The 20,635-nt window shown below is 48.6% G+C and overlaps 1 protein-coding gene across 1 annotated transcript in view; it reads right to left on the bottom strand.

Moving 5' to 3' along the window:
• Positions 1–2,934: 2,934 nt before the first annotated feature.
• Positions 2,935–20,635, bottom strand: part of LOC8053370 — a 30,970-nt gene continuing 13,269 nt past the window's right edge. Inside the window, exons 8-10 of the mRNA XM_042293411.1 lie at positions 17,665–17,814; positions 3,161–3,290; positions 2,935–3,072 (exon numbers count right to left, since the gene is read on the bottom strand). Coding sequence (XP_042149345.1) covers positions 2,935–3,072; positions 3,161–3,290; positions 17,665–17,814 — 418 coding nt within the window. The remainder of the gene's footprint in view (positions 3,073–3,160; positions 3,291–17,664; positions 17,815–20,635) is intronic.

Below are 20,635 nucleotides of genomic sequence, written 5' to 3'. Positions count from 1 at the left end.
CAGTTGTAACGAGAAACCGGCACCGAAAAGCGTTACGCCCATAGGGAACCATATATTGGTTTCCTATGGTTACCTATTCAATCCCTCATATAATTTGTACTCACCACCTTGACATTGTAATCCAAGCTATTCGTTTTTTTTTTTTTTTTTTTTTCTGGCGATATGCATATATGTTTACACTTTATACATATATATACGCTTGACTCACTCAAAAATTATAATTATACATGGTTAGTACCTACCGCCATACGTTTCGTAGAAGACAGTACGAAGTAAATTATTAGCAAAGTCAATAGTGAGTTTTAGAATAACGCACGCTAAAGCTTTGCGTACGCAAAGAATAGCGTTGTCGCCACTGCGCATGCGCCGAACGCTAACCACGTTTTGCGCTTTGCGTGCGCTATTTTAGCGTACGTTATTTTTCGAATATCGCGTGCGTACGCAACGAGTCTTTGCGCTTCTCCAAGGAGGATTCGCCATGAGCCACGACGAGCACAGCTAAAGAAATGGCGACTCCCTGGAGCATGGCTGCGGCCGCTTTAGCGGCGTCGTGAGCGCGACGTTGGCGGCATCTTCGCGACTGCGATTTTCAATACGGGACGACATTGCGCTCGGTTTGGAAAACCCAGTAAGGTGGGCAACGATCACCGGCAACTTGGTGCTTGCGACGCGCGAACGTTTCTCGGCGAAGGTACGGTGTGCGAAGGTCAGTCCACGAGACCTCCCTTGCCGAAGCAACGCAGGCGGACACGACAGGTCGACCACTCGCGTCGCATTCCAATGTCTAAACAAGACTAAAATGTTACTCTGGCCAAAAAAAAAAAAAAAAAAACTTTTTGTTTCTCAATTTACAGCATTTTCTGTGTCTAATAAGAATTGTGACAATCTTGGTGGCGTTGCAAGCGCGAGATGCTTGGGCTTGTGCGTAGCGGCGGAGAAACGCCATTCTAAAACTCTATTGCGTCGCGTGCGCTAACGCAAGCTCTAAATTTAGCACTAATGTGCGCTAAAATTGCGTACGTTATTCTAAAACTCCCTAATCACGTTTTACGACTGTTTATTTGTTCTGAAAAAGGAGGAGTCTATTCTGGTTTCATTTTAGAAAACTAGTTCTTTAGGATATATCGGATGACCGACTTAAATTTCTCCCCACTTCCTTCCACTCTTCATCATTAATTCTAAGCATGCGTTGCCCTACTGTAATTGCTATGTTCTTGAAATATACTCAGGAGGGTGTGGAAACTCCTCCTTCCTTGTCGACCTTCTTTTTTTTCCAGAGGTGTCAAGCCCTAATATACTGCAAGTGTGCCGAGCATGCTATCTTTGCAGTCAGAAAGTGCAAACATCAAAAACAAAGTTTCTAAACTTAAAAAAAATTCGGTTTTCTTTAGAAAACGTAAAAAAAAACTGCGTCAACGCATAATACAAAAGCATCCGCAATCGTTTCGGTTGTCCTACAAAGAACATAAATGATATAACCGATCTGGGAACAGTAATATCAGTATTTTATTTTACAATATTTTTTAGTAAGACTGTGAAATGGTTTTATCAAATCTTACTCTCAAGAGTTTTATGGTGTCTGTTACTTTTTTGTAAAAACCTTGCAGGATTGTTATATTATATGCGTCATCGGTTTGGATCCCTGGTTCGATATATCTTGTCAAAACCATCTTTTCGCAGATTCCAAGAAACGGGTCTTGGGGTTGCCGAAAGAACTTCCCTCTGGCAATTAGCTGCCGTACAAATATATGTCCTAAGCCGATCCCTCCATCTTCAACTGATCGAAATGAACTCAATCTTCGCATTGGTTCGTAAGACGATCTTTAGCTAAATGTCGCGAAACGTTTATGAAATATATTGACTGTCGCCCTGGAACGGTGCATGACCTGAAGAAGATACGCCCATTTCGTCAAAAGGAAGATGTTACATAATGCAACTCGGCCGAAAATCGGAAGGCATCTCTTGTTCCACATGCGAGCAGCTAATTAAACACTCGTTCAGACATTGCCCCACGCTGACTGGGAGTTGTCCATAACACTGAGTGGTACACCTAAAAGTTGCGACTTCCTCGTTGACCATGTGGCGTCCGCGAATTGGGATGGTGTTGTCCCCCACTTCCGCATCAGGAGTCACAACTCCTTTCTCTGTTGGCGGACGCACCAGACGAAGCACGAAACTCGGAAGTGCAGGACATTGCCCCTTGTATGCTGGGTTTGTCCGCACACACGAGCGTTACGTTATTCGCATAAACGAGGATCTTCACCTCGCAGCCATGGAGACGAAAACCACTGCAGTATACATGATGTCTCTGCAGAGGTGCTCCAAATATGTATCGAAGGAGTGGTGAGAGCGGGCATCATTTAGGAGCGTTGAACTTGAACGGCTCTTGAGAGTTCTTTGTTAACTAATAATTTCGTTGATACATCCTTGTAGTTTTACACTTTTCTCAATTTTTTGCCTATTTAGATATGTTCTAATAGTGAGAAAATGAAGTAATGTTCCACTCCATCCAAGGTTTTTGCAAGGTCGATTTGTAATATCGCACCTGTATGGGGGGTTTGCTGGCATATCTCTAGTATAGATCGCACATTATGTTGGTTTGCTTGTACGTTTATTCTTTGTAGTTTATTAGAAGATTCTCATGGAGTTATTTAACGTTTGTATGGAACAGCCCGTAGTAATGATAGGTTATAACGAAAAGCCGACACCGAAAGGTGTTACGCTCGCAGGAAACCATACAGAAGACTTAAAACACCTGACAGGATTTGAACACACCACCCTGAGATTGTGAGCAAAGTGCACGACCGACTGAGCTATCCAGTGTTGGTGCTACAGACTAGATTCACTAAATAATCTATGCTTCAGAGTAACGACACTTACCCATCTTGGTGCTTAAAATTATAATTTTACGCGTTTCTTAAGCGAACGTCGAGATCATGAAAGCAACTTTACCCCATCATCTTGGCAAGGAGTTCCATCGGGCGCTGGCGGATCAACATAAAGTTTCAGATCTCCTTCCATGTCACCACAGCAATTAACCTTGCAGGTTTCAATATCTCCAGCCAGACGTGTCTGCATTATAGTGACAAGCATTCTTCGCATTATTAGCAAGAAACTTTCACGTACCAATTTTCAATTACGTGAGTACAACAATACGCACCACGCAAGCGGGTATTTTAGTTTTACAAATGTCTGTATTCTTTGCTTTCATATAGTCAGAGGGGAATTGCTTGGGATATTCATTGGCGAATGGTGCCTCTTGGGGTGCGTCATTCCAGCATTGCTCACTTCTACGAGAAACAGACACAGAAAGAGAACTCACTTTTCCTGCAAGTATTAGCTCTACCGTGCAGTTCTTTGCAAATTGCTCTCGTCACTCACAGTGTAAGACCAAAAGGGCGTGGCTTATTACTTTCACGCGTCTTGCAATCTGATAGGCTGTAAGAAAGTGCTCGTAACTCTCGACGGTCCGCGCTCCTTAAACTTTCAGCGACTATGTCCAACAGTACGTTTCACAATAGGCATGGGAAACTTTTTTTGCGCAAAACGAAATTGCTCCAAGAGAAATAACAATGCTGTATTGGTAGCTATCAGGCGGCTTACTAGATCATATTATTTTCTCCGGCATGATAGGCAGTACAATGCAAGATTTTCCAAAAGTGGCCAATAACCGCCGAATTCAGACACCTCACTCAAACTACACTCAAACTGAAGGGCCCCTCTACTTCCTCGAGGAAGGCGCGAGGGCCGGCGCTGGCCAATCGCGAGGACGGATCCGCCGTCGCGATTGGCCAGCGCCGGCCCTCGCGCCTTCCTCGAGGAAGTGGAAGGGCCCTTCAGTTTGAGTGTAGTTTGAGTGAGGTTTCTGAATTCGACGGTAAGAGTCCAATGCAGACAATATAATGTCAGACCTGGGAATAAAAAGTGCATGTTCCAGAGTTTCAGTAGCATATGAACAGTAATCTTTTTTTTTCGGGGGGGGGGGGGGGGGGGGGGGGGCCTGAGGGGCTGATGGGTTGCGGTGGCCAGATGTCGATGATTTGGGGTGCGGAGGGGGGGGGGGGGGGAGCGGACGTCAAAATTCATGCGTATGTTTAGTGTTGGCTGGATTTTCGGAAAGGGGGGTGGGGGGTGGGGGGGGGGGGGAGTGGACTGAAGCCCATTAAGCCTCCCCCTTGGCTACGCCATGGACTGCTGAGTTTGTGCTTACTTTTATTATAATTATTGTAATACTGCCATTTATAATCTTTTCGCTGAATATGACGATTTATGCAATAAATCTGCCAATATATAAATAATACAGAGTTTTGTTTAGAGCATTTAAAAAAGGGGACAAGGGTCGAATGATTCAGCAAGTTCAGTAGATTTGAGAGTGTTCCCAACTGCTCGATTGCAGTCACGTGGTTTATGGGCCACGTTTGCAATACTGTGGTCACCAACAGCTTAAGGAACGCAAAGCGTGGCTAGTCCCAGGCATCTCAGTATCGCTCCGCAGCCAATCATATTGTGGCATTAGCCGATAAGAACACCCGTGAACGACTCACGACTAGGCAAGAAGCGTGAACAGGATATACCGCGCCCTGCATTTCTTAAGCGGTCAGTGACTATACACCTTTCCAAAAAACGTTCCTAGGCCGCCGCCATGTTGCTGATGCTGATGCGGCTGGCGCGACTCCCGCGCCCTCTATCAGCTAGAAATTTTCTGCCGCTCTCTGGGACTGTGAAGACCCGCTCAGCGCGGTTCTCTACCTACATATTAGCGGTTTTGCATTCGATGTTTTCTCGCCCCTATTGAAAGTATCCACTTAATTTTTTTTTATGCGTGCTGCGTACCCTTTCTGTGTTATCTTCCATTGTGAGAAATAAGACTGGTAAGTGCCTGCCATTCAAGCTGGTCTGCTCGACTCGACATTCACGGGAAGCGAAGGAGGTGAAGGACGTCGAACGACCCTCGACGCGATTTTGCGAACATTGTTCTCCCCTTTCCCGGAGATAATCCGCGTAGAATCCTCAGTCATCTCCAAAAATAGTTGTCCGGGTTGGGGTGAGAAATGGGTCAGTCGCGTTTGTTTCTCTGCCTTGGTGCGGTTGTCAAAAAAGGAAGCTCTCCCCAAAACGTGCCCCAAAACGAAGTCATCTCGGATTCCGTCCGATTGTCAAGATGTGACTGTCGTCGACTGTGACTGTGTTATTTGAGATCTTTCTCAGATAAAATCTTTTTGGATAACGCCGCATCGTGTGGTACGTACGATATATTGTTCGAATGTTAACACTTCCTCAATTGTATGTCCGTGTCCTGTCCATCGGTAAACACGTTTATTTGTGAGCGTGAAAAATGCATGCCTTTCGGCCCTCTTCTGTTGCAGTTTATTTTTGTCAGCAATGCGCTTTGTCGTTTCACATGCGGCGAATCCCGCGGCGCCGCCAAACTTAACATAAGAAAAAAACAAATAACTAGAATTACACATTCCAGTCGCATTCGTTCTGTCGCGCGCGTACGCAACAAAAATAGTTTACAGGTTCTTTTTGATTTTTTTGTTTTTTCTAGTGCGGCACAATACTTTCTCAATGTCCTCGGGAAAATACATGTACCATGAAACACAAAACATAGCGGGAAAAGACGAGGGTTTAGCCGCCAGCAGCGTCTGAAACTGCACTTACGCAGGCTGCGCCTATTGAAATCACAGTCCACTCGGTTATGGTTAGGAGGGACGCCGGTGAGAGTCTAGCCTCAAACTCAGTGACTGGGCTCGAAAACAGTTTGTTGCCCCTGGGGTCGAGTGTTTTTTGGAAAGGTGTATAGGTGCAAGGAGGTGGCTGAAACGTCAATTGCCTGCAAGCTTCACCGCCATGCTCCGCCTCTCCACTTGCTACATCCTCCTCGCCACGCGACCATGCGTAGATGCCCCCAATCTGGGCAGGAGCTCTCCGCCATTATATTGCAAGGGCTCTTAGTCCCATATAATATCGGACATTCTGGGACAATCTAAGTCTCACAATGTTGGACAAAGACATCGTCCGTAATGTAAAACGCCCTTAAAAATAAAAAGAAACTTGGTGGATGTATAAATTTTGCATTTAAGAATGGAAAGCGAGAACTCGAATGCCATTTACAACGAATGACATTTGTGTGATCGGCGAATCAGCTCGCAATCTGTCGCGCGTGGAATGCCCCACACCCGGAGCGTCGCGCGCTGATTGGCCGTCCGCTCAAATGTCATTCGTTGTAAATGGCATTCGAGTTGCCCGTGTGGAACGGGTATTAGTCAGTAAAATGTCTAGCTTGCAACCGAAGGCATCCCGCATACAAATTTTTTTTTCTTTTTTTTTAAGGCGAATGAATCATTTTTTAGAGTGGAATCATTTGAGACAGCGGCGACTTTTGAAGGGGCGATGCACCAATTTTTGTACTTTGGGCAAGTACCACATAAAACGGATCACTGTCGTTAATGACCTATGAAGCGCGCGTTCGTTTTTCACCCCAAGCAATAGAAGTTCCAGAAAAAATTAAAGAAAAAAAATAACAACCGCATCTCCACGTGGGGCGAAGCTCTGGTGGTGCTTGTCTGCGTAGACGCTGAGCAGCAGATTGCCGAGCCTTTCGTTCGTTTTCATCCATGTCACGCTGCGGTCAAATGCTCAAATGCGTATATAACCACGTTCCATACCACACGTTCTCTTTCTGACATGGATGAAAACGAACGAAAGGCTCGGCATGCTGCGGCTCACCGTCTACGCAGACAAGCACCACCAGAGCTTCGCCCCAATCAACAACATTCACCACGTGGAGATGCGGTTGTTTTTTTCTGTTTTTTTTTGCCCCACACGAGCACGGGAGCACGTGCTCACGTGCTCGTGAGCACGAGCACCCGACGCCGGACATCGGACGGACAGACGGACATGGCTAGCCCCTAAAGGCCCTGTCACACTGCGGAAACAGTCGGAGAACTTTGTCCTTCAACACGAGGAAAACATGTTTTCGGGGACCCTCTCACATTGCGGAAACAGCAACAGTCCGGAAACATGTTGCTGTCGTCCGAAAACTATGTTTCCCAACTTGTTCTCCGACACTCGGGGAACATCCTGTCACACCGAGAAAGCGTGTTGGAAGAACACAAATTGCCTCCTCTCCTGCGCGCTGCCTCCCTCTCTCTCTCACCCTCGTCTGCCCGGCCGGCTCGGCTGAGCTACAAGCGCGAGCTCCGGGCTTTCAGCATCCCTGCCAAGCACGCGCGCTCGTGCAGTGCAAGCACTGTTCTGGGCCAGATGCGCGCGCTTGTAGCATCGGCTGCGTCTGGACCGAAGCTGAAACGAAGTATAGGAGGTATTCACTGGACGCCATATTTGAGGGCGATGTTTAGAGCGCATGCTCAGAACGAGCTCACATTAATAGCCTGCTAAGACCGGCAACCATGATGGTGCTAAATGCACGTTCCAAAAAGACTGCGGAAGCTCGCCGTCAGCACGCGCACAGCAGCAGCGCACACGGATATGGCCGCCAGTGAATACTCCCTATAGGCGGCTAGGCTCAGATCCGCTGGCTCCGCTCGCCCCTTGAATCGTTGCCATTTTGGATCGCCGTCTCATCGCCGTCGCTCTACCGTAGTCGATTCATCAGCCGCGCGAACCATCTCGTGTTCTCTGGATTTGGCGGTTGCGTTCTGCTACAGGGCTAGACCCTTGCACGATGGCATACGCGCCCGCCACAGCAGCAGCTTCTGCTTTGGTGCTTCTTTGTGCCATCGATTCAGATGATTCTGACGATCAGCTGCCGCCTCGCAAGAAGCCGCGTTCAAAATGGCCCTTCACGCTTGACGTCAATTATTGAGGTATTCTGGTGCGACTATCTCTACTGCAAAAATATAGATGTTGCAGTGTTGCTGGAAAAAAATTCGCTCAGCCACCGAAATGGGCAACACGTGTCGTCCGACACAAGTTGGCGAGGTTTCCGTTGCCAAAAGCTGTCACACCGAGACAACATTGTCGCTGTCGTCCATGTTGTGTTGCTGTTTCCTCAATGTGACAGGGTTGTCGGGCAACAAAGCCGACAGCCGACATGTTTCCCGACTGTTGAGAAACATGTTTTATTCATGTTTCCGCCGTGTTTCCTCAATGTGACAGGGCCTTAAGGAGCTTCGCCCCTAAAACGAGCACCGTTCACCCCCTCAACTCACAGCCAGAACAAGCGGCCACGTGATCTGGAGCCTATTATATGCCCCCAATGTTGATCATAGACACGCGCTGGGGTCGGCAAAGCACAGGACACGCGCTGAGTTCCAGACATTGTTATGGCTCGGCTATTGTCGTCGTTGCAGCGATTGGACACGGGCCACTACCCGAATGCATGTGGAGGCATCGATTGTCACGAGCCCAGATCGAATGCGTACGCAGTCTTCGCGTCCACTGTGTGAGTAGCATTTGAATATCGTCACCGCAAAGCTCGATGACGCATTTCCGCGGATCCTACTGTTGCCATTGTCCCCACAGCTCCGTCATCAAATTTCGCGAAGGAACAAAAGGCGGCTTTAGAAGTCGAGTTTGAAAGAAAAGCTCCGCTTTCATCCTTTGAATTCCGCCGCGACCAAGACGCTTCTTGGTCTGTGGTGTTGCGTTCGAGTATCCCTGGGTCCCACTAGTGCCAGGAAGCTGGTGTAAAGTAAGAAATATTCCTACCCAATGTCGTTGCACAGCCCCTTTAATTCGCATTACATGCCATGTTTTAATCACTTTCACTCTACGCGTGACATCACGTTTCCCGTGAATGTTGGAGGCTGTTTAAAATTCCCTTGCGAGGTCATGTGGCTGTGACGTCATGACCCTATTGACCAATCAGGATTTTAACGTTCCACCGACGCCGACGCCGACGCCGGCTTTTCTGCGGCCCGGCTCCTTAAAGGCCCGTTCACACACGTGCAACCGGATACGACCGAGAGAGACAAGACCGGTTTTAAGCCTCTTGCGACGTCTTAAGGCTCAAGCGCCGTTCACACTCTTGCGACCGAGTACGACCGAGAGAGACCAGACCGGTTTTTAAGCCTCTTGCGACTTCTTAGGACCAGATGCGGTGCAGCGGAGCTGGTCCTAAGAGATCGCAAGAGGCTTAAAAACCGGTCTGGTCTCTCTCGGTCGTACTCGGTTGCAAGAGTGTGAACGTGCCTTAAGAGGTCGCAAGAGTGTGAACGGGCCTTCATTCACACTCTTGCAACCGAGTACGACCGAGAGAGACGAGACCTGTTGCTCTTAAAATTTCTTGGGACGAGTCAGTCAGTCAGTAAAACGTTTATTATTTGGCCGAAAAAAAAGAAAGAGAAAGGAGAGAATGCAGCGGTGGCCGGACGCCTGGCTGCTAGGCCGTGAGGGAAGTCAGATATGCGCTTGCAGTCCCGCCTCGAGCACGAAGTCGAGGAGGGTCCGCAGCACACGCTTACGTGCACCCTCTGTTCCTGGAGGGTGCGTCCAGCTTTCGAGCTGGATGATTTCGAGTGGGCGGTGGCGGGATCGTATTGCTGCCAGGTCCGGGCAGGGCCAGGCAAGGTGGGCGAAGGTAGCCCGGGCTCCGAGTTTGCAGCGCTGGCACAAGCCCGAGGACTTGTTTTGGCTCCATGTTGCTATTCGTGCTGGATCGACCGTTGTGTCCGTTCTGATGCGCAGAAGGAGGACTCTTGCTCGACGACCCAACCCCGACGGAAGAGGGTCCGGGTCCTCGGGCAGAAGTTCCACGAGCCGAATGCGACATTCGTTTCTGATGAGAGTACGGTGCTCGTCCGGGTCCAGTTCCGCGTGATCGTTGAGGGCGGTGGACTGGCGGTTGTAGGTTCGGAGACAAGAAGCGCGACCACGCTGCGTCGCGTATCCGTGTTCTGATTGATGTGAGGGACTAGTATCCTCGCCCGAGAGGAAGAGTGCGGCACGGGCGATTCGATGAGCCTCTTCATTTCCAGGAATCCCGGCGTGGCCAGGTACCCATTCGATCTTGACGTGAACTCCCTGGCCAGGAAGTTGCGAAGCGAGGTTTTTAATTTTTCGCACTAGCTTTGAAGGGCTGGCTCTAGCCTTGCATTCTTTGATTGCTTCCTGTGAATCTGAAAAGATGCGAAGGTTCGCAGGGAGGGCGGATGTGGAGGAGGACATAGCTTCCTGGGCTGATGCTAAAGCCAGGCAAATGGCGTGGAGTTCTCCCTGTTTGGTCGAGGAGGAGGTAGGGATGACATCGTGGTATGCAGCCTTGCTCATGGGGAAGAAAGCCGCAATTGTCTTCCCTGGTTGTGGACCTTCGAGACAGGCGACGTCAGTGTATACGGCAGCGAAAAAGGCGGGGTCCCAGCTGTTGACCGTTTTTATGTGTGCGCGACCTCGACGGGCGAACTGTTCAGCATCACCCTTTCGGGGCAGTGGGCGGGTGGTGGTTATGTCAGCCAGATCTTCCCATGGAGGGAGTGTGGCTGGATAGCGCGGAAGTTTGGTGGTCGTCTTGTCCAAAAGGGACAAAATGCCTCGGCCTGAGGGGGTGAGTTGCAGTCGCTTTTCGTGAGCGCTCATTCTCGTCTCGACGACATCCCGAAGGTCGTTTATTCCAGATGTTGCTCTCAGAGTGCTGAGGGGGGTGAAGCGTGGAAGTCCGGTGATTATGCGCCGAGCACGGTTGTTGAGAGTTTCTAATTTGGCCCAATGTGCCTTAGAGAGCCAAAAATGACGTGCTCCATAGCAAACTCGCGACACCACAAGTGCTTTGTACAGTCGTTTGGCGACGGTATCGGAAGCACCCCCTCCAGAGCTGCAAATTCGGCGGATGACGTTGAGTGCCTTGTTGCAAGTTTCTATTGTCTCTTCAAGCCAGGATCGGCAGCAGCGTCCTCTCGAATTGCTATGCCGAGCACTCGCACAGAAGGGGAGGGGCTAATGCGTCCTCCGGCCAAGACGAGATGAAGTCGCTCCGCTACTTGAGCATCACAATACTTTTTGGACGCGACACAGACGTAAGTGGTCTCCTCGGGGGAGGCACGAAGTCCCACCCGGAAAAGATATGCCTCGACGACGTCCAGGGCATGTTGTAGTACCTTTTCCTGTTTTTCTAAGCTGCAGGTGTGGGAAGCCCAGATCGTCAGGTCGTCGGCATATAGGATGAAGCCGATATCGGCAATCTCGGCTAAGGCGTGCGGCAGGGCGGCCATCACGATATTAAAAAGTGTCGGGGATAGAACGGAGCCTTGAGGCACACCCAGCCGATTCGGTTTGGGCTGGGTTTGTTCTGCTTCTCGGCCAGTGGCTACTGAAAACGTGCGGTTGGCCAAAAAGCTACGAATAAAATTGAGTGCTCGGCCAGAGATGCCAAGACTGACCGCAGCTGTCATGATGGAGGAGTCCGGGACGGAGTCGAAAGCTCGACTGACATCTACGGCGACGAAGGTGCAGGCGTGACTCTGCCGTCGACTTTTGGTGCGGATGATATGGTGGGAAATGAGAGCCAGACTGTCCTGCGTACCTAGGCCGGTCCGAAAGCCGGTCTGTGCAGGGTGAAATGCGTTGCTGTTTTCGAGGTACCAATCTAGTCTGGCGAGAACCATTCGCTCCATGGTCTTGCACACGCAGGAAGTGAGCGAGATTGGGCGGAAGTTTTTAATGGTGTTGCGGGCCTTGTTCCCCTTGGGGATGGGCACGACGATCAAGTGCTTCCATGCTTGGGGGAGCTCTCCAGATACCCAGATTGCGTTAATCCAGTCAAGGAGCTGCAAGCGGGTCTCGTCAGGGAGGTTCCGAAGCGTGGCAGGGGTGACGTTGTCCGGCCCGGGTGCGGATCGCGTCTTGCTTTTGTGAATCGCCCAATTTAATTCCCCAAGGGAAAACGGCCGGTCCATACCGTGGTTGGGCACAACAATTTCGGGGGAGTAGACGGGGTCTTTTAATACGGGCTGAGTGGCTGGCTGTGGGAAGAACGCGTCTCCGGCCAAATTCGCAAGTTCAGGTCCCGTCAGGCCCAGCTGGAGGGCGAGAGTTTGGGATCCCGTCTTGCTTTTCTTTTTGCCCATGAGAGCTCACTTGTGGCCCAAAGCTGCCTAATTTACGTTCTCTCGGATAGCGACGAACTGTAATCCAGCCATCGGGTCGTTTCAAGGCGTTTCGCGTATTCCTTGGCCACGACGGTGGCTCGGGTGACGGCTTGTCGAGCCGCAGGGGTTTTTCGGCCTCTGCGATAACGTTGAAGTAGTTGAAGGCGTTTTGCCCAGAGGCAAGCCAGGTGAACATCGGGTGTGGGAGTGTCCTCGTCCGCGTTGACGGAAATAGTGGCAGTTTTTAGTGCGTTCTGGATTGAGGATGTAAAGTCGATTTCTTCAGAGTTTGGTCTGTTGACCAGCTCTTGGCGAAATCGAACCCAGTGAGTAATGTGAACCTTGCGTTTGGCACCGAGTGTGTGACAGGGCTTTCGGGTGGGGGAAAATTGTATTTCGATTGGAAAGTGGTCGCTGCCCCGGGTATCGAGCAGACATTTCCAGACGTGATGTTGGTAGAAGACGTTGGAGGTCCACGTAAGATCGGGAGAAGTGTCCCCCTGGCCTTCGCAGGCTGCCATGCGGGTCTTAGTCCCGGCCACGTTCATGAGATGGAGATTACACATCGTCATTCTTTCCAATAGCTGCTCCGCCTCTTTTGTTTGTCGTGTATATCCCCAGGCTGGATGATGCAGGTTGAAATCGCCTCCATACAACTTCTGTTCTTGGGGGTAGGTTTGATGAATGTAAGAGATCCAATCGTAATCGATTGTCCGCTTTGCCCCAGGACGAAGATTTGCCGAGACGAAGATCACGTTATTGTTCTTAATGGTCGTGGCACGAACCGCAACTATTTCTTGACTGTCGTTGCAGTGTTGGGCGAGATCAATTTGATGTTGCGGCCAGTCGGTACGAACGTACACTAGCGCGTAGCCTGGTTTCACGCAAAGGGTAGAACGAGGGCCACTTTGATATTTTGGGATAGAGGGGCACGCATAGGAGGTAAAGCCTCTAATTTTAATGGCAACAGAATTGGCTTCTTGGATTAGAAGTACGTCAGGGCGTTGATCAGGACGTTCGAGGAATCCGGTGCGGAGCTCCGCCGCTCGTTGACCGAGTCCGCGACAATTCCATTGAAGGATCCTGATCATTTGGCGACGGGCTGGGGGAGGTTAATGACGGACCGGATTTGGTTGAAAAAACTTTGGTGTTGCTGCTGTTGCTGTTGCTACTGTTGTAACCGTTTGTTAAACTCTTGCTCGGCAAGGAGGGTTGCGTCCATACGAGCGTTCAGAGCTGTCGAAACTCTTTCAATTTCGTCTTTCAGAGCCCTGAACATATTGCGGATTTCTTGCATGTCGGTGACTCTTGAATCCCAAGGTAATTTAGGATTTGTTTGGTCGAGATGAGGCTGGGTTGCCCACGTGTTGTGTGCTGCAATGGTTCTTTCCAGGCTCTGCGAAGAGGGGAGCTGCGGGTACTCAAAAAGAGATGTGGGTGGGGGCCGTTTATCCTGTTGCAGTAGCTGTTGATGTTGTTTGTGCTGTTCCTTATACCTTTGTACTTCTTCGCGCATTTTTTGTTGGTTTGTAGCCAGGTAGGGCATAGACGGTCTGTGCCCAGGTGGCCCGTCTTTTTGCACCCCTGGCAATAGGGTACCTCAGACGAACAATCAGGGCCTTGGCCAGACGTGGCTGAAGTAGAGTGGGTTGCGCCGCAACGCGGGCAAACGGCTGGGTAGGGACATATGTCCTGCTTGTGTCCGAGGCGGTGACATTTGCCACAGGTGACCGCTTTTGGCTTGTGCGGGTAAACTGTCATGAAGCGTCGTCCATATAATACGGAGCGCGGGAGCTTCAGGCCGTCGAGTGTGAGGACGGCCGTGTTAGATTTCCCTAATCGTCGTGCAGAGACTAGGCGTATTTTGTCACTTTCAAGGTCCGAGTTGAGTGTCTCGTCTTTCGGGTCTTCTTCCAGTGAGAAGATGTCGTAAATGACCCCCTTCGTGTATGTGGCGCCGTAGGTCCGGAAGACTTGGGCAGGGACTTGCTGGGAGTTGAGGGAAAAATGAGTAACTTGCTCCACGGCTTCCGCCACGTTCTTGCAGTTCGTACGAAGCGAGATTATGTTACTCTTCTCGATCAGGTGTAGTGTAAAGTCCTTTGAGATTGGAGTGAGCTGCATTTGGAGCAGATGTAAGACTGGTTTGATAGATGTTTGGGAGTGCGTAAGACGTATTTTGTACTCGAACTCCCAGCGATTGGGCTGCCTTGCTTTCGCCCGCGGGTTGCCCCCGGTGTTGAGTTAGTCAGGGGGAACTAAAGATTCCTTCCGCCTTCTTTTCTTTTTGTACGTAACCGTGTGCCAGTCTTCGCCGTTTGTGTCTGGGTCGAGTTGCACCGGCTCTGCGTCATCTGGTGTGGACTTATCTGTGGGGTATGCCTCCATAGAGGTGTCTAGCACTGTTGCCTGGACGAGCGGCACATTTGCTGTCGTTTTGTCGTGCCCGCCAGGGAGGGTGGTCACTCTTTTCTGAGTCTTGCGTTTTTTGTCTAACGATTGTTCGGTCAGACGTTTTGATGGTGTCTCTTTTAGACGGACTTGAATGTAAAATCGTTCTCCAATAGCGGATTGGAGGGCTTGGATTTGCAGATCTTGAGGTAGATCCGCGAGGGCGTTACGCACGAGCTGCGAGGTTTGATTTAGTTGTTCTGTGGAGGGGGGAGAACCGCCTCCAAACTTGATGTTGCCCACCTGAAAGCCCGGCGGGCCAGTGAAGTTTAGGTTGGTGATTTCGAGCTGCTTGCTGGGCAGAGCCGGGGTCGCCACGGGGGCGACTATGGGGGTGAGGTGAGCCTGGGTGGTCTCCATGTCCTCCGTTGAGGGCACGGATCCCGAAATGTTGTTCGGATGTAGCATTTTGAACGAAGCTGAGCGGAGCGCTGCGAGGACACGTCTTCCTCAGCGAACCATCATCTTCTTCTCTCGAGGAACTCTAACCCTTCCCGAACTTCAGTGACATCTGGTGGCTATAATGGCAGTTTAACTTTTGCCGTACTAATTGCGGCATGGAAGATGGAGTCTGCCGTATTTTCTCGGGCACCGTCACTTTGGCAAGTCAACGGCAAACGACAGTGTGCGCTTCACAGTACATTTCCTTCTCAGTCTCTATCAGTGACGACAGAAACGAAGATGCAACCAGTCAGAACGAAGCGTCAACCCACGTACACGGCTTGATAAAGTTCTACAAATCAAGGGGCTTTGGAGCACCTTCATGCTACCAACAGATTGGCTGGGCCCGAGCTAGAAATGAACGCTTACGCAAATCTTGCTTTCAATTCCTGCTTCGCATTGTGCTAACGTCTCGAATGTATAAGCCTCAAATTATCTGCTAAGGAGCATCTTCAACTTCTTCGTTCATCAGTAAACAGAAGGCCGCCATTAGTACGGCACATATGCCATTTTTCCGATGATGATGGTGATCAAAGTGGCCAGACTAAATTTCAGAAAAGGTCTATTGGCCTGAAAGTCGAGAAAAAAAAAAAAACGAACCATTGATCGATGCTCAGGTTTTCCTAATCCTCGGAACGGGCAGGGAAGGACGAACAATAGTGATTTTGAAGTCACTCAAGACTGAGAAAATACGAAAGTTGACACCAAGAGAAGAGAAGGAAGGTGTCAGTATGCTTCAAAATGTTCAACCAGCTTACCTGCGCCCTTCCGTTATGTACAGTAGTGATTGTTTGGCTGTAGTTCCAGATCTAAGAACTTCAAATTTTTCTTGCTTATTTTCTTTTATGTCTGGACCTTCCTGAGAAAACGTTTGTCCGTAATAACCAGACGTAGATGTACCTTTCACCGAATTCGTTCCCATGTTAGCTGTCCTCAGCGCGGATTTCCGATTTTTACAATAACAGACCAGAAATGGCTGGTATAAAAATTACTATCCATATTAACAAGGTCCATCCAGGGATGGGCAGTATTTCAAATACAAGTATTTGAAATATGTATTTCAAATATTTTGTGTATTTTGCATTTGTATTTAATTACAAATTAGGTAATGTATTTGACGTGTGTATTTAAATACTAAAACGGGGGTATTTCAAATACAATTGTAATTAAATACAATTTTGTGGGCGAAAATACATCCCTCAAATTTATTGTCACTGTCCAGAGCAGGAAGAAAACTACGTTCTGCACAGAATGCAGTGTCTCTCAATCAAGCACAAGCGTTTAGTGACTTTGTGACTATGGTGCTAGTCCAGGGCAAGAATAGTGACGAAATCGACGTTCACAGGCAGACTGGCTAAATAAGTGCCTGTGACAACTTGTGATGCTTTCCAGCCTGATTTCCCTCCATATTTTTGCCTGGAACATTCTAAATGCGCGGGTCGTCCAGAGTCTTGTAACTGCATGGTGCGAGTTGCAACAATGAAAAATTCTCTAGCTAGTGCTGCGCGTCTTGGTCGTCTCGGTTCTTTGTTGGTCTATACCAGGGGTGGCCAAGCTGCGGCTCGCGAGCCGCATGCGGCTCTTCGCGTCTTAAAGTGCGGCTCGCGGCTCCCTCCCCTACTCCCCCCCCCCCCCTTTCCACGCCTTCCTCCTTGTCACACAAGCACTTCCCCAAATAGAGAAATGAAACGCGTTTTAAATCGAAAGACAGGTTGCGGTTTGGTAGTCTTGCGCTATGCTACGTTACGTAGAGTTGGGCTGCTTTTGACTCGGATAGATTGAAAATAGTTTGAGTTTCGTTTATTGCTCTGAACAAAAGTTTGTGCCCCCTCCCCCCTCCCCTCCCTCTCCCCCCCTCCCTCCTTCCTCTCCCCCCCCCCCCCCCCCCCCCCTTGCCTTGCGGCTCTTGGAAGTTTCGTGATTTTGTTTGCGGCTCTGAGACCGGGTCAGCATGGCTACCCCTGGTCTATACCAAAATGTAATCGACAAAAAAGCTGCTTGAAGCTCTGTACTTTTTTCACCTATTACGTCCAAGCTGATTACATTTTTTTGTGATTATATTTCTATTACGTTACTAGAGCCTCGCACACTAATTCTCCCGAGTGTGCAATGCAAAATTAAAATAAGATACCCAGAAACCCGTTGCAGGTGCCCTGAAGTCGCTGACGCCAATTTTGATAAATGTATTTGGAAAAGTATATGGAGGAGAACAAATACATTTGGTTGTATTTGTATCTTGTATTTAAACACTTTTTTGGAAATGTAATTACATTTGTAATTAAATACATTTTTGACGAAGTATTTTGTATTTGTATTTCGATACATATTTGCATGTATTTTGCCCATCCCTGGGTCCATCTAAACAAGATATGAATAAATTACACTGACAAATTTGAGCTATAATGGTAGCATAGTGATAGTGGCGACAATTTTAGACTATATCTTTATTATTCCCTCTAACGATCTGTTTCTAATCCCCGTTACTTAACTTCGCACCTTATCCGCTAGGGTGTTTTTTTTTTTTTTTTTTTTCGCTGCACACTTCAAATTTCTTGGTTTGTCCCTTTGCCAATACACCGTTACAAAAACGTCACCGCAATTAAAGTTCCAAAATTAATTTGACTTCACCGTTATAAAAGTAAGACCTTGCAAACGATAGTAAATTACGCTTCACAACCTTGAGTGGTTATTCGAAATGCACCTAAAACGTAGAAATCTGGCTTACGGGTTAACTTGCGTCAGGTAGACAAACATTGCAAACTCGCTGCAGCGCGACGGCTGATATCGTAAGCCGCCAAATCGACTTGACAGTAGATATCCCTGACTTTGCAGGCAATCAGTTTCGCCTCCTTCAGTGTCCCTCGTGGCTCGCAGTCTGCGTCAGCCAGACAACATCCACACATGCACAGTGTCACTCCTTTAAAGGAATACATAACTCCCAAGAAGCTTTTTTTTTTTTTTTTGTTAAGTGAGTGGATATGAAACGTCTGTCACAAAAATTAATTTTCACCGAAAAAAATATTTTAAAGCAATATTTACGCCACGAGACACATTTAAGGTTAAAGGTCAACTGCTGTCGAAAACGATACCAAAATAATAGACTTCCATAAATCCCTTCATGCAACACTGCGCTTGTTGCACTCTGGGAACTAGTTGGCCAGGGAGGAGTGGCATGCTTTCGGTTTTGGTCGACACGTCAACAAGAGATTATACACAGAGCGCGGACTATTAACAGCCATTATCTTATTTTTCATGGTCACGAGAGGTCACCCTCAGCGGGATCTAAACGAACCTAAATGGCCAGACCTCGATGCTTTGGCACAAGCCCTAACCATACGCATATTTTGTCTTGGCACATGCGCTTGTTGTATTTTTGTACTCGAGCTTTTATGCTAGCATTTCGAGGTATGTGGACGACCCAATGCTGAGAATCTCGACGCTGCAAAGCTCGGGGATCTTGCTTGTGTACGAGTCAACCAAAAAACTGGAACAATCAATAGGTACGCGCACCGAGCTCGCACCTTCACATTAGTGTGGCTGGTCAAGAAGTTTGTTACTTGTTTTGTGTGTTCATTGACGAAATATACTTCTTTGCAAAGCTGTTTTGCTTGATACGCCTGAGTACGCGAGATAAAACTCGGAGACACAACTCTGAAAAGGTAATATCGAAAATATTTTTGATCTTTTCTTTGTACTGACCCGCAGGACTGCACGAAGAAAAGTTTCCACCTCCTTGCATTGTACTAATTCAATATCGCGTTACGCATGAAGTTATCCAGCAATGAAGTTAAGTATTTAGGAGCCATGCTTATTAATTAAGGTGTTTTCTCTTGGTTAGGAAAGTTTATCTTTCCAGAGTTGCGTCGGCATTGTGTTTTTTTAGCTTTCTACGTTTGGGTCGGCTGGGCCAGAGCGGCCGCGACGCGGGAGCGGTCCCCCCGCCGGTCGTTAAGAAGCGTCTCGGGTTTCGGGGGTCTGCTCGGACCGGGACCGAAAGAGCCCGCGCTGGAAGATGCTTGTGGCTTATAGCCGAATGTTCGTGTATGCAGAGGGTTTTGCCGCTTTGTATGAAATTGTCGCTTTTTGCCCGATGCAATAACTTAGCGGTTGGCGCCAGTCAGGCTGGGAAAATTGCAGAGAACAACTCTACAAGGAGTTTGGGTTTGGCGGTTGGGACGCTAAAATGACAGCTGGCCGACCATTGGAGAACAGTGTACCACGTGTGAGTGGCGGAATTTGAAGAGATTGGTCGGTTCCTGAGGGGAAAGGAGGCCCCTACGGACCTACAAAAAGAGCGCGGAGAGGATTTTGAGGGATTCGGACTTTGGATTTGATGGAGAGAAATTGGGGACGGGGGTCGAGACTTTAGACGAGGCAGGATGATTTCCCAAGTTGGGACTTGTAACTAGAGTGTAAATAAATGCACATAGTTCTATTCAAGCAGTGAGTCGACCCGTCACTCAGCGACGTTCGTGCCACCACGCTCCAGACCATCGAAGCGGAACCTGCCTCCCACACCACCGGGAGGAACAACTTTAACTAATGACAAAAGCACATTCTCGCATACAAACTGTTTTTAAAAAAAGCAACAGTCTAGCACTTGCGTGAACAATGTCGGACCGTTCGTCAGACGGTACGCACAGGATGTTTTCACAGACGTAATTTCGTTCGCTATTTTGTTGTCACGAGCTGTTTGTCGCGTGCTATGAGCGTGTGTTTCAAACAAAGACTCACATGACACCCTCAGATAGGTAGTGCACGAAACGTTTATAAGTTATATCACGCCTTTTTTATATTTTCCTTCTGATAGAGATAAAACATTTCTTACTAATTCACTCTGAAAACAAAATGGCGGATTTTCGTTATGTGAAAACGCCCTATGCAGGCGTGAACCCCTATGCGGTGCGCCAAACGAACTAAAGGATTCAAAACGCATTTGGAGGTTTTTAATGGCCATAAGATTTGTTACGTGTTTGCTTTCTTCCTGACTGAGTATGCCGAGATAATTTCAGACACAACTTTCAGACACAGATTTTAGGCGTCAGTAAAAGCTCGTCCAAAAAGGCTTAGCGAGGAGTAGGGGACGCTTGTTAAGGACCTTCGTCGTAGCTAGCCGGTCTCAGCCTTTGTGAAAACTTAATCTCCAATCAGCATAGAATTTGACTGGAAGATAGACGATGACAGGAAGAGGGCTCCATAGTAAATTTTGTGCAGTAATGAGGTCTAATTTATTGCGTTTCGTGCGTCAACGTTGGGCTCAACTTTTTGACTCCTGTGAGGATGCGGCTTGTTTTTCGCCCAATGAAGCAACAAGAAGCTGACGTTCGGCAAACAAAATACGTGTAGGGCTCAAAGTGACCAACTTTCAATTGTTTCACCGGAAAGATACAATCGTGGGGTGTGGTGAGTAAGCCACGTCTTACTACGTTTGCACACACACGCACAATATCCGGCATGTCAGGAGCCAAGAAAAGTGTCCCGGTCTTCCTTCTATATCGCTCGAGAATGCTTAGAGTATTGTACATTTGCGGAAAGTCAGATAATCAAAAACGGAAGCAGCGCATCCGTTCATGGAGTGATAGCATGAACCACTGATCTCTATGCATGAACTGAAGCTACTCAATCGAAACCGATACTGAGTGGCCAACTCGTTCCCAGAGTGCACTGCGCGGCGTTTCGCCGCGATGGGGCGCTTC

This window comes from Ixodes scapularis, unplaced genomic scaffold, assembly GCF_016920785.2.
Source record: "Ixodes scapularis isolate PalLabHiFi unplaced genomic scaffold, ASM1692078v2 PGA_scaffold4__175_contigs__length_147842914, whole genome shotgun sequence".
Lineage (NCBI taxonomy): Eukaryota > Metazoa > Arthropoda > Arachnida > Ixodida > Ixodidae > Ixodes > Ixodes scapularis.
This window is presented reverse-complemented; position numbering and strand designations above follow the sequence as displayed.